This window comes from Bison bison, unplaced genomic scaffold (genome assembly GCF_000754665.1).
Source record: "Bison bison bison isolate TAMUID 2011002044 unplaced genomic scaffold, Bison_UMD1.0 scf7180017864141, whole genome shotgun sequence".
NCBI lineage: Eukaryota > Metazoa > Chordata > Mammalia > Artiodactyla > Bovidae > Bison > Bison bison.
Window position 1 is genome coordinate 5,033,903 of NW_011494713.1, and position 12,811 is coordinate 5,046,713.

Here is a 12,811-nt window from a genome sequence, read left to right on the forward strand (position 1 = left end):
CCTGTGTCTTCTGCATCGGCAGGCGAGTTCTTTACCACCGAGCCACCGGGGAAGCCAAATCACCAAGACCCAATCCATCATTTAGCTTTCACCACTGCATCCTTGGGCACATGGCTCAGCAAGCGGCCCAGAGCTGCAAGGGTGAGGCCAAGTGGACATGGTTTTCAGAAGCTACTAAATGAGAGCCACATGGGCGGGGCTCACAGGCCATGGAGCTCCCTCAGAGCATGTGTCCCGGCCAGGGATGTGGCCACTGTGATTTAGAGCTCAATTTATTTGGATGCTTCCTGGCTTGGACTCCACAGACACAGGCACATAAAGCTGCCAGGCTGCTGGGATGGAAGGGGAGAGAAGTCTGGCTGGGCATTTTCCACTCTCACCCCCAATCCATCATCTGATGGAGCAATGGCCTCCAGGCTGGACTCACTGTCTTTAATAAGACACCAAAGTCTCCAAGATAAAAGACTAGATGGATACACTTTACAATAAGTTTAAATATGTCTATACACCATAAGGGCTTCCCAGGTGGTAAAGAATCTGCCTGTCAATGCAGGAGACACAAGAGAAGTAGGTTTGATCCCTGGGTCAAGAAGATCTCCTGGAGCAGGAAATGGCAACCCACTCCTGTATTCTTGCCTAGGAAATCCCATGGACAGAGGAGCCTGCTGGCCTACAGTCCAGGGGGTCTCAAAGAGTCTGACACTTAGTGGCTGAACAACAACAATAGCAGCAACATACTTTAAATATGTGTTGCCTATATTATTTATGTGTATGAAACATTTCAAAAGTTTTTATCAGATGCCATTCCACGTCTTGGCTGAATATAGCATCACTGCTCAAGGACCCATAGGCCTTCCTCATCACTCATAGTTATGTGTCTGGTGCTTGAGCCTGAACACAGACTTCAGGCTGGGAAGGAGGTAAGAAACTGGACAATAGGAAGGTTCACATCACCCATGAGTCAGGGTGTGCAGCCTGGGCATGGGTATTTTTAAAAAAAGCTCCACAGGGTTGGAATTCACTGCTCTGGACCATGCAGACAGACCCGGTTTGCATGTCTGAAGGTGGGATGTTGTTCTCCTGATGGACCACATCCCCAGAAGTAGATGGCAGGTGCTGGGGAAAGATACAGTAGCATTCCTACCTGATCCAGAGTAGGAACTCCAGTAAGTAGAATCCAATAGCGTAGTCCCAGAACCAGTTGGCTGAAGAGGAGGGCGGCTGGGAAGCAGAGTCTGTGGTCAGTTCCGAGCTGGAGCTGAGTGTCCCAGGAGAGTGTGTGTGCTGGGGGAGGGGGAACCCACTTGCCAGGATGATTGAAAGCCTCATTCTTGTTGGCACTGCCGATCCCCATGTCCTGTCCCCTTCTGTTTCGTGCTTATGTGATCGTTTTGCTCAAGACCAAGAAATGCCTATGTCTCTTCTCTGCAGAGCTGATGAGCCTGGTGTTCAGCAGTCACCCTTTATGAACCCCATGCCAGCCCCATACACATAGTAGGTGTTCTGGCCTTTGCCTGACTTGTCTGGTCAACATTTTCCTGCTGCTGCTGATGCTAAGTCGCTTCATTCGTGTCCGACTCTGTGCGACCCCATAGATGGCAGCCCACCAGGCTCCCCCATCCCTGGGATTCTCCAGGCAAGAACACTGGAGTGGGTTGCCATTTCCTTCTCCAATGCATGAAAATGAAAAGTGAGAGTGAAGTCGCTCAGTCGTGTCCGACTGTTAGCGACCTCATGGATTGCAGCCTACCAGGCTCCTCCATCCATGGGATTTTCCAGGCAAGAGTACTGGAGTGGGTTGCCATTGCCTTCTCCAACATCTTCCTAAGTGATGGCTTTATTTTATTCTGCTGAGAAGCAGCCTGTTTGCCAAGGACATGGTGGTGAGGAGACAGAACCATGGGTTTCTTCCCCTGGGGGGTGGGAAGGATGGGGTGCTGGAGTGAAGGTGGGATGTGCTAGCTGGCTTCTGAGGTCTATCCTGACTGCTTAGGACTCATTAGCCAGTCCTGCCAACACCTCTGTCTCTGCTTCCCACATCTGGATTTTCCCTTGACCTCCTACTCCTGTATCCCTGCTCACAGACTCATGGACCCTTACTGGGACCACCTTCCCTCTCCTTCCACCCTCTGGCATTTAGTGCTTCTCTCCTCATGCTCAGGGATGTTCACCCTTTGCTTTTCCTCTCATCTCTCACCGATCATCAGGATGATAATAAGTGTTAGGTGCCCTGGGAGCTGGGCAGTGTGGGGGAATGGGGAAGATGCCCACAGCTACCTTGTTGGTGTGGTCCTGGTAGATTACACTGACATTCTCACTGTGTGGGAACCAGAGAAAGCGGAAGTATTCGGATTTCTTCAGGTGACTGTCCAGGTTGTCAAGAACCTGAGAAAGGAGCAGAGATTGTGTTGGTCACATTTGATGGTGGGGATGCTGGAAGTTGGGCCCCCCCATCAAAAGAAAATATCCCAAATTGTCCTAACATTGCCAAATAACAAGGGGTGTGTCCTATAAGATGCTGGACGTCAAGTAGTAAGGAATCTATCGCCAATGCAGGAGATGCAAGAGACACAGTTTCGATCCCTGGGTTGGGAAGATCCCCTAGAGAAAGGAATGGCAACCCACTCCAGTATTCTTGCCTGGATAATCCCATGGACAGAGGAGCCTGGTGGGCTACCATCCATGGAATCACAAAGAGTTGGACACGACTGAGCACACGCATGCCACGGGCATTAAAATGGTCCACTTTATAGGTTGACTTCATTGAATTATGCAGAGGATAAAAATGAGTTCTCGGTTATCCTGACTTGAACAAAGACTAGCTGTATAAGTTTGGGCAAGTGCCTCAATTTCCTCATCTGCAAAATAGGATTAACAACAGTATCTATGTCAGGATTGTTATGAAGATTAAACACACTAATGCCTAGAAAGCCCTTAATGTGGTGTCATGAGCACGGTAAGCTCCATACAGGAGTAAGCTGCTGCTGCTACTATCACTCTTCCATTGTCGTTGGCAGCCTCACTGTCATCCTCTCTTATTCCCACAACCCCTGACACTGCAGTGGGCTTTAATAAAATGAACAGGAGTGTCTGACTCTGAATGGCTCATCCATATACGTCGAGATGTCACAGAGCAAGTCATCTCTCCCTGACACCCATCAGGCTGACACATGACAGATTCTGAGCCAAAGGAGATGCAGATTTGGGGTTTGACAGGCAGCTGGGAGGGAGGGGGAGAGTGCTGGTTTTGGAGTAAGTTCTGGATTCAAGTCCTGGCCTGGTGACTTGGCAGCTGCACAACCTTGCCGGATCCATATCCCTGGAGCCTTGGTTTCCCACCCTCCCCAACAACACATGGGCAGTTGTACAAATGAAATGAGATAATCTATGCTGAAGCTCCTGAGTAGAGTGCCTGCCTGTGGCATGTACCCAGTGGAGAGTTTAGGTTCTGAATGTGAGCAATCCTGGCACACATCTGGGGATCTAGCCCTATTCCCCACCAGGTTCCCAGCTGCGAGTTTCAGGAAGCAGCATCTCTTCATCTGTAGAACCAAGACAGAAATAGCTTTCTGTCCTTTTCTTCCTTCCTTCCTTCTTTCCTTCCAGGACTCTTGTGAGAACCAAGGGAGGTCATGGATGTGAAAGTAGTTTACAAGCTGTAAACACAGCAAGGAGATCAAACCAGTCAATCTGAAAGGGAATCAACCCTGAATTCTCATTGGGAAGACTGACGCTGAGGCTGAAGTTCCAATACTTTGGCCACTTGCTGCCAAGAATCAACTCATTGGAAAAGACTCTGTTGCTGGGAAAAATTGAAGGCAAAAGGAGAAGGGGGCAGCAGAGGATGAAATGGTTGGATGGCATCACTGACTCAATGAACATGAAGTTGAGCAAACTCTGGGAGATAGTGAAAGACAGGGAAGCCTGGTGCGCTGCAGTCCATGGGGTCACAAAGAACTGGACACAACTCAGCGACTGAACAACAACAAAAACCACCTGTGATTTCCATATCTGGCCAGAAAGGAAGGAAAAACCAAGGTGAAACACCAAGGAATGAGTCCATCTAAAACTTCAATTTGGAGCACCTGGGAGCAGTGGAATTTTAGGATTCTGGGTCCTGGTCATCACTTCAGGGAGGACCCCTGACTTGTTAACTGATGCTTGATGGGGCCCAGGAGATACAGGAATGGGCGGACCATTGTCACCTTCCAGTGACCTGGCTGCCATCCCGAACCTCCCCTGCCACACGTCAGCCCAGGCTGTGGGTCACCCGATTGCATCTCTGTTCATATCTCTCCAGCCTTCCCCTAAAATCGGCTCCTGCTAACGTGGCTTAGTCCAGGCCCTTCTTAGCTCTCACTGGCTCTTCTGCACTAGCCTCATAATTTTCCCCATTTTTCATCTTTCCAGACAACATCTACCGGGAAGCATTCCAAGACACAGCTCAAAAATCCCCAGCAGCGCTCCATTTCCAATGGAATCGAGCCCGAATAGTTCAGCACTAAGAGGACTTCTTCCACACACTCTGTCCAGTTCTGTTGCCACTGCCCACAAGTGACCACATGAAAAGGGTCAGATCTGAATTCAGATGTGCTGTAACTCAGATGCTCAGCTCAACCCCACCCCTACCCCCACCAATGCTGTCTCCTTCCATTCTAAGTGGTGTTTATTTATTATATTACATCCATCCCAGAAGTATATTACAGGTACTGAAGCATACATCTGTCCTGAAAGTCATCAAGCCTCTCATTCACATTTGGTTTCTTCTCGAGGACAGACATCAGCACATTTTTTTCTGTTAAGGGCTAGATAGTAAATATATTAGGCTTTGCTCTCTCTGTTTCCTCACCTCTGCTGTGGTAGCATGAAAGCAGCCACCGACAATACGTTAATGAGGATCGTTGTGGTGTGTCAAGAAAACTTTATTTATAAAAGCAGGTAGTGACCCAGATCTTGCCTGTGGGCCAGTTTCCCAAACCCTCATCCTATCCGCTGCCATAGGGACTTGGACACAGTAAATGCGGCAGGGGTCTTTGCTGTTGTTGTTCAGCCGCTCAGTAATACCCGACTCTTTGTGACCCCGTGGATTGCAGCACACCCGGGTTCCCTGTCCGTCACCATCTCCTGGAGTTTGCTCAAACTCATGTCTATTGAGTCGGTGATGCCATCCAACCATCTCATCCTCTGTCATCCCTTTTTCTTCCTGCCTTCAATCTTTCCCAGCATCATAGCCTTTTCTAATGAGTTGGCTTCGCATCAGGTGGCCAAAATATTGCAACTTCAGCTTCAGCATCAGTTCTTCCAATGCATATTCAGGGTTAATTTGTTTAGGATGGGCTGGTTGGATCTCCTTGCAGTCCAGGGGACTCTGAAGAGTCTTCTCCAACACCACAGTCTGACAGTATCAATTCTTTGGCGCTCAGCCTTAATGGTTCAACCCTCACATCGTACATGACTCCTGGAAAACACTATATGGACCTTTGTCCACAAAGTGATGTCTCTGCTTTTTAATATGCTGTCTAGGTTTGTCGTAGATTTTCTTCTAAGGAGCAAGTGTCTTTTCATTTCATGGCTGCAGTCATTGTCCACAGTGATTTTGGAGTCCAAGAAAAGAAAGCGCCCTATGATTCCTTATTGGAAGAGGAGGCCCTCTTCTGCTGGGCTGTAGATCCGTGAAAAGTTCAGGAAGAAACACCAGGTCCCTGTCACTATCACTTCCATCCTGACTGGGTGATGGACCCATGGCCCATCTCCTCTGGGCAGAACTATTTCTCCTGGGAGGATAGGAACATGGTCTGGAGCTCTGCCTGGAGGATGGGACTGAGAGAGCGGAAAATCTCCCTTCCCTCCTGTCCCAGCCTCCGGGGCCTTCCCAGGTTGCCCAGAATCTCAGCAGTAAAAGTAACGGTGGCACCCCTTTCTGGGCGCCCAGGTTCCCACCAGAATGGAGTAATGGAGCCACTTTCACAGCACACTTTGTGCCTCTCTCCTGGCATCTGTCATTTCTTTTCCTCCCTGCTTTAGAGGGACAAGGCATATCTTTCCTCCCATGCTAAACTCCAAGCTCCTCCAGGCAGGCAGCATGTACCCCCCAGCTCTGTGTCCCTGTGGTCCCTAACTGAGCATTGTGTGGTCACTGAAGGATGGAGCCCCCTGCCCTGGACCCATCCCACTGTGACTCTCTTCAGGGCCTACAAACAATCCTATCTGGGGGAGGAGGGTCCCCAGGATCATGTTTCCTCAAGTCTAATTGGTGGTTCCTGGGAGCACCATCAAAGCGGGTGGGCCCCAGAGGAACGTCTTCCTTGGAATGTCATTGGCAGGAAGGGTTCTAGAGGGTTCCATCCCCTCCAAAATTAGCACCCTACTGAACTGACTCACGAGAACTGATTACCAGGCCTGTGAGCAGAAGCTGAGGGCTACCTGTCCCATGGTTGGGGGTTACCTAGTCGTCACTGGCCAGCCACTCAAGAGAGTGGCGGGCATTGGGATGCTGCTGACAAGGTTGGTGTGTCCCAGGGACCAACCCTGCTTCCTGCGGCACGGGGGGAGGCGGTGACGCAGGCAGCCGGCTATACTTCTCACATCTCATTATGATTTGCATGGCATAAAGGGCAAAGGTTGACAGCCATTTCCAAAATCCTCCAGTCTTCTCTCTGACTGTGATTTCATACCAGTTGGACTGCAGAAAGTTGGGAATGCTGAGACCTTGTCATAAGAAGCCAGGGAGGCCACCCCTTTCTTGGCCCCTCTGCCCAGAAGCACTGATTCCAACTCTCCCTTCCCCTCATATGGCTTTGAGCGGCCTTCAGAAGCTGTGTTGAGGTGCAGATAAGAGAATCAGACCTGGGAAGCAGGGAGCTGCGTCTGAGATGGACCACACACAGCACAGGGGTGGGCAGGAGAGGGTAACCTCAGAGAGGGGTGGATGTTAATAAATTCTTCCTTGTGGCTCAGACAGTAAATCTGCTGTCAATGTGGGAGACTCGGGTTCGATCCCTGGGTAGGGAAGATCCCCTGGAGAAGCGAATGGCAACCCACTCCAATATTCTTGCCTGGGGAATCCCATGGACAGAGGAGCCTGGTGAGCTACAGTCCATGGGGTTGCAAAGACTCTGACACGACTAAGTGATTAAGCACACATTGGTTCTCAGGCACCTGCCTGCTCCTGGAAATGAGGTCTCATCATTTTTCTTTTCGGAAGGAAAACATTCAGGGGGAGCAAGAGTGAGGAGAAGCTGCTCCAGTGACAGTTTTCTGATCAGTCACTGAGCAGACTGGGAGCAGGGAGCAGCCTGGGACTCGGCTTCCCACCTGCATATTACTCTTCCTCCCAAGCATTCCCAGCCCCTTGAAGGGGCCCTTTAAAGGCTGCTCTGAGCGGAGAGGGTAAAAGAGAGTTGAATGCAGGGCCATGGACAGCACACGCCCCTGGGAGGAAATCATAGGGTTGTAAATGCCACCCACCCTCTGCACAGTCCTTGTTTGTGGCTAAAACTGGGCGGGGAAGGCTTGTCCATGGGCGTGATGGACACTGATGATGGGCCTGGTGGAGACCCATGCAGCTCCGGGTGGAAGAGCAGCCAGAGTTGTGCAGAGGAGAGAGAGAGAATCCACAGAGGACCTGCTGACTCACAGAAGAGGAGGAGGAGCAGCATCTAGCCTTGTGAGCCCTCGAGGGATGGGCCGGGGTCACAGGGGAACGGTGGGGGAATCCACACCAGGATTCATGCCCCTCCCCAGGGATAAGACCCAAGAACATCCCCAGATGCTCCAGGGGAGAGAAGGACCCTCTGTCTCCAGGATGGGGCACAGTTTTGTATCCAAGTGCTGCACTGGTTTATGTAATGTCAGGGCTGGAAAAGACCTCAGGTTCATCTAATCTGACCCTACTTTTAAAATGGCAAAGAAGGGACTTCCCTGGTGGTCCAGTGGCTAGGGCTCCATGCCCCCAATGCAGGGGACTTGGTTTCGATCCCTGGTCAGGGAACTAGATCCCACATGCTGCAACTGAGACCTGACCAGACAAATAATTTAAAAAATAAAGGCTCCAAAAGTTTGAAGGGTTTGGTCCAGGTTCCACAGAGGGAGCTGCACAATCAGGCTTGGGGCTGCCTGCCTCCCCAGAGCCCCTCTAAATACTCACCGAGCATTCACTGCTGTGTAATTGTGTATGTGTGTTGGGGTTGGGGGACAGCCTGAGATAAGACTGCAAGAACCAGGCCTTAGGTGTGGTCAGTCTTAATACATCTCTGCCAGGTCAAAGGAGGAGCAGGAAGAGGGTGGAGTCTGTCTGTCCACTTGGTTCTAATGCCCTGGTAGGAGCCCCGGGGCCAATCCTACTGGTAAAAGAAGAAGCAATCTCTTTATCTCTGGGTCAAATTATTCAGCTTAAAAATGAACAAGTTCTGACCTAAGTGAGAGGCCGGAAGGTGGTCCCTTTCTTATTGAAGGTGATCTCTGCCCATCTCCCTTCTCTGCCTGAGATGCCGACCCCTTAACCTGCCCACCGCTCCATTGACACCATGCTCACTGAAGTCAGCAGTGATCTCCTGATGACCAGACCCTGCTGTTGCTCCCCAACTCCTCACAGCGTTGGACTCGTCTGGCTGCTCTGCTCTGGACTGAGCACTAAGGCTCCCTTCTCTCCTCAGCCAAGCCCTCTCTCTGTGGGTGACCACATCTACTCTCACGGCCTGAGGGGAGTGTCGACCTCTGCTTTGCGCTGAATTGCATCGACCTAAAATGCAGCATGTAGAAGCCCTCATCCTCGGCATGTGACTGTATTTGAAGCTAGGGCCTGCTTGGAGTGAACAAGAAGCTTAGATCAGCCCCTTAACACTGGTCTGGGGATGTGACTAGTTGAAGCAGGCTCTTGAGGTGGCTCAGAGTCTGGGGTGGCTCCAGGTGGACTGGTTCTACCCTCTTGGAGCTCCCTGGCTTAGCCACACAGTATCACTGCCAAACAATTCCACGAAATGTCCTTGTAATCCTTTCTTGGGCCAAAGCATCAGGCAACTCATTTGCCAAGACTGGCCCACACATGCTCAGCATTGATGCTCTAGGAATCAATGCCGCATCCCCTTGACCAGCATCCCCAACCTTTTTGGCACCAGGGATTGGTCTCATGGAAGACAAGTTTTCCAAGGACCAGGACAGGGGTAATGGTTTCTGGATGATTCAAGTGCACTTTATTTCTGTCATTACTACATCAGCTCCACCTCAGATCATCAGGCATTAGATCTCAGGGAATGGGGACCCCTGCCCAAGAGCATCCCTGGAATCACTTTGTCAGCCACCAGTGGAGAGTTCTGGGGCTAAAGTTCCACAAACATCATGTGTGCTCAGCTGCTTCAGTTGGGTCCGACTCTTTGCAGTCCCACCCACTGTAGCCCACCAGGCTCCTCTGTCCATGGGATTCTCCAGGCAAGAATATTGGAGTGGGTTGCCATACCCTCTTCCAGGGGATCTTTCCAACCCAAGGATTGAATCCGCATCTCCTGCATCTCCTGCATCTCCTGCAGGCAGACACTTTACCGCTGAGCCACCAGGGAGGCCCCACCAAACACCATGCCTCTGCATAAAGGACCTTCTGCATTTAAATCCTTTGCTGTAAGGTTTATAATGTATTAGAAATTCCAATGTAAGGATTTTTTAGACCAGATGCTAGATAACAGAATTTTCCATTTTTCACTGACTAGGTACCCTGGGGAGCGTGTTTTGGTACTGAACTAGATACTTTACAAGTGTTATCTGAGTTAATTCTCAGGTTCAATCCTTTCAGGTAAACATGATTTACTCTGTTTTTGCATGAGGAAACGGGCTCAGCAAGGTTAAATGGCTGACTCAAGCTCACAGCTTGGGGGTGGTACTGCCAGCATTCAGTTTGACCCCAAATTCCACCATAACTATGTGGGGCCAGTAGTGTTCACATCACTACCAACTCCATCTGTGCAGAGGGTCTACTCATATTGAATAGTGAGTTGACTATGGAGGAGCTCAGATGCTGAGGGACTTGGAACCATAGATTTGAGTCCTGTAGCTTAGCAATTACCAGGGATAGATCCATGTTTATCAGGCATTTCTGGTCTATTGCATGCTATCCATCCATCCATGCATCAATCCATCATCCATTCATCCATCCATCTGATCATCTGTCCATCTAGTCATTCATCCATTCATCATCCATCCATGTATCCATTCATCCATCCATCCAATCATCCATTTTCCCAGCTAACCAACATGGGTTTTCATTCATTCAAAAAACAATCCTATCATTCAGAAGCCATCCTTTCTGCCCCTCATCATCCAGCTCCTCTGAGCTCCACTGACCTGCTCACAAAGGGATACTGCCACAGTATTCTGGGGTCAAGGAAGGGCTGGTGAGGTCAGCTCACTGCCCCATTCTGGGGACCTGCAGAGGAGCTCAGAGGAGCATGACTTATTAATGTCCTCCATTTCTTTTCTGAGGCTGAGCAGTGGCAAAGGAGAGACAGTACCTCTTTCAAGGTTGAGGGGAAGGTGGTCTCCTGCAAGTGGAACTGGGGCACACACTGCAGTGTGACTGTGAGGATGACTCCGAGGCAGCCCAGGTGCACGCGCGCAGCCTGGAACACCTCTGCGTTGCTGGACTCTGAACACTCGAGAATGGTCCCATTGGCTGTCAGCAGGGTCAGTGCCACCACCTGGCGGTGGGAGAAGAACCACGCTTCAGCATCCCCAGGCTTCTGGCAAACCCCTCACTTCCCTGTTTGTCCTTGCAAATGAGGCCAAGTGTCTCCGATTCCCAGATGTATCTGGCCATGATTCCCACCATGTTTCTGGCCCCAGAGACTTTCCCAGCTAGGTCTCCAATCACAGCCCGAGGGAGCCTCAGTCTTGGGGGAGGGTAGGAGGAGAAATGGAGTGAGGGGGGCTGTTTCTGGGTGGCATCAGCCCTCAGCAGGGAGGGGGCCCATCCATCACAGGCATTTCCATGGCACCCCAGTGGCTTGCCCTCCCCCAGCTGCCTTGCTCATCCTGTGGATTTCAAAGTCAGGATTCAGCAAGCTTGTCCTTTGCCCGGAAGAGAGCTAAGATGAAATCAACTCCAAAGAGCACGAGGCCCTGGGTGGAAATGGCTCATAAAGGCAAAGGGTGTGCATGCATCTGGGGGTCCGGAGCTGGCTCTGCTGTCCCAACACACAGCCCTGGGGACCAGAGTCCCTTGCAGGCTGTCTGCTCACTGCCCACCTGAGCACCATCTCAGCCAAGTCTAGTCCATTTTCTCATTTGGGGACCTCTCCCTTGCCTTAGGAACTAGATTTCCCTACTTGGCTCTACCAAACGCAGAATCTCTGGGCTCTGCAGAGTGGGCCACCCAGTTGGAGACAGGTGATGAACATCACTCTCCTTGCCCTGGGCTCCTGTCTCCAGAGGAACCCTCTTTCATTGCCTGCTGAAGTTCCTCTCCACACTCTGCTATCTGCTTACTGGGATGGACATTGCTTTTGACATGTGCGGTTGGTGGCAGGGTGCCCAGGGTGAGAGAACAGATAAAGCTGAACTAATTCTGATTAACAGTGACCTAAACCAGAGAAGAGAAACTGGCAGAAGTGGGGCACAGTGGCCTGCTGTGGGACTGAGGGCGTTAGGATGGTTTTTATTAAAAACACAAACAAACAGACTTTGTTGGAGATTTGGGGATGAGCTGAGCACTGGCCAGTGAAACACAGCAGCGGGGTCCAGCAATAATAAAGGTGGGCACTGACTCACCAGCTGTGTGATCTTGGATGTGTGACTTAACCTCTCTGTTTCCTCATCTGTGAAATGAGGGTCATAACCAACTCAGAGAGCCTGGGTGAAGCACCCAGTTAAGTGCCTGGGGGACAGTAGATATTAAAGATGCCAGTGTCTTCCCCTTGCTCCCTGCCATCAGCATAAGTGTAGAATTAAACAGAGGAGCTCTCACCCCCATGTGCCAGGGCCTGTCTTACTCACCTGGGCTTCCTAAGGGAAAGAAAGTAAAAGTGAAAGTCCCTTGTGAAAGTGAAAGACTCTTTGTGACCCCATGGACTGTAGCCCACCAGGCTCCTCTGTCCATGGAATTCTCCAGGTAAGAATACTGGGGTGGGTTGCTATGCCCTCCTCCAGGGGATCTTCCTAACCCAGGGATTGAACCCAGGTCTCCTGCATTGCAGGCAGGTTCTTTACTGTCTGAGCCACCAGGGAGGCCCAAGAATACTGGAGTTGATAGCTTATCCCTTCTCAAGGGAATCTTCCTGACCCAGGAATTGAACGCAGGACTCCTGCATTGCAGGTGGAAGGGTTGGGGAGTTGATAGCTTATCCCTTCTCAAGAGGATCTTCCTGACCCAGGAGTCGAACCAGGGACTCCTGCATTGCAGGTGGAAGGGGTGGCTCCCGACGCAAGTGTCGTGAACTGTCATTGGGCCCCCAGGCTCTCATATACACTGTCTCATTAACCCCCAACCTCCTACAGGTTGAGGAAGATTCTCTTGAGGTAACAGCTGAAAACAGGGATGCCCAGATGAGTTAAACAACCTGCACACATGTGCACACCCAATGCATGTGGGAGGCAGGTTTTGGCCCCACATCTGAGTCCCAAATCTGTGCCCCATACTGGATTCCCATGAAGTTTAAGAAATACTTTTGGGTGGGAACTTCCATGGCAGTCCAGTGGTTAAGACTCTGCCTTCCAGTGCAGAGGGCAGGGGGTTTGATCCTTGGTTGAGGAGCTAAGATCTCACATGCCCAAAACCAAAACATAAAAAGGAAGCAATATTGTAACAAATTCAATAAAGATTGTAAAA

The 12,811-nt window shown here is 50.6% G+C and overlaps 1 protein-coding gene across 2 annotated transcripts in view; it reads right to left on the minus strand.

Moving 5' to 3' along the window:
• Positions 1-12,811, minus strand: part of LOC104988715 (L-gulonolactone oxidase) — a 26,088-nt gene that overhangs the window by 6,829 nt on the left and 6,448 nt on the right. The window contains exons 6-8 of one of the 2 annotated variants that reach the window (XM_010840138.1): positions 10,500-10,685; positions 2,278-2,385; positions 1,145-1,221 (exon numbers count right to left, since the gene is read on the minus strand). In XM_010840138.1, the coding sequence (XP_010838440.1) occupies positions 1,145-1,221; positions 2,278-2,385; positions 10,500-10,685 (371 nt within the window). The remainder of the gene's footprint in view (positions 1-1,144; positions 1,222-2,277; positions 2,386-10,499; positions 10,686-12,811) is intronic. The other variant, XM_010840139.1, reaches the window with a different exon arrangement.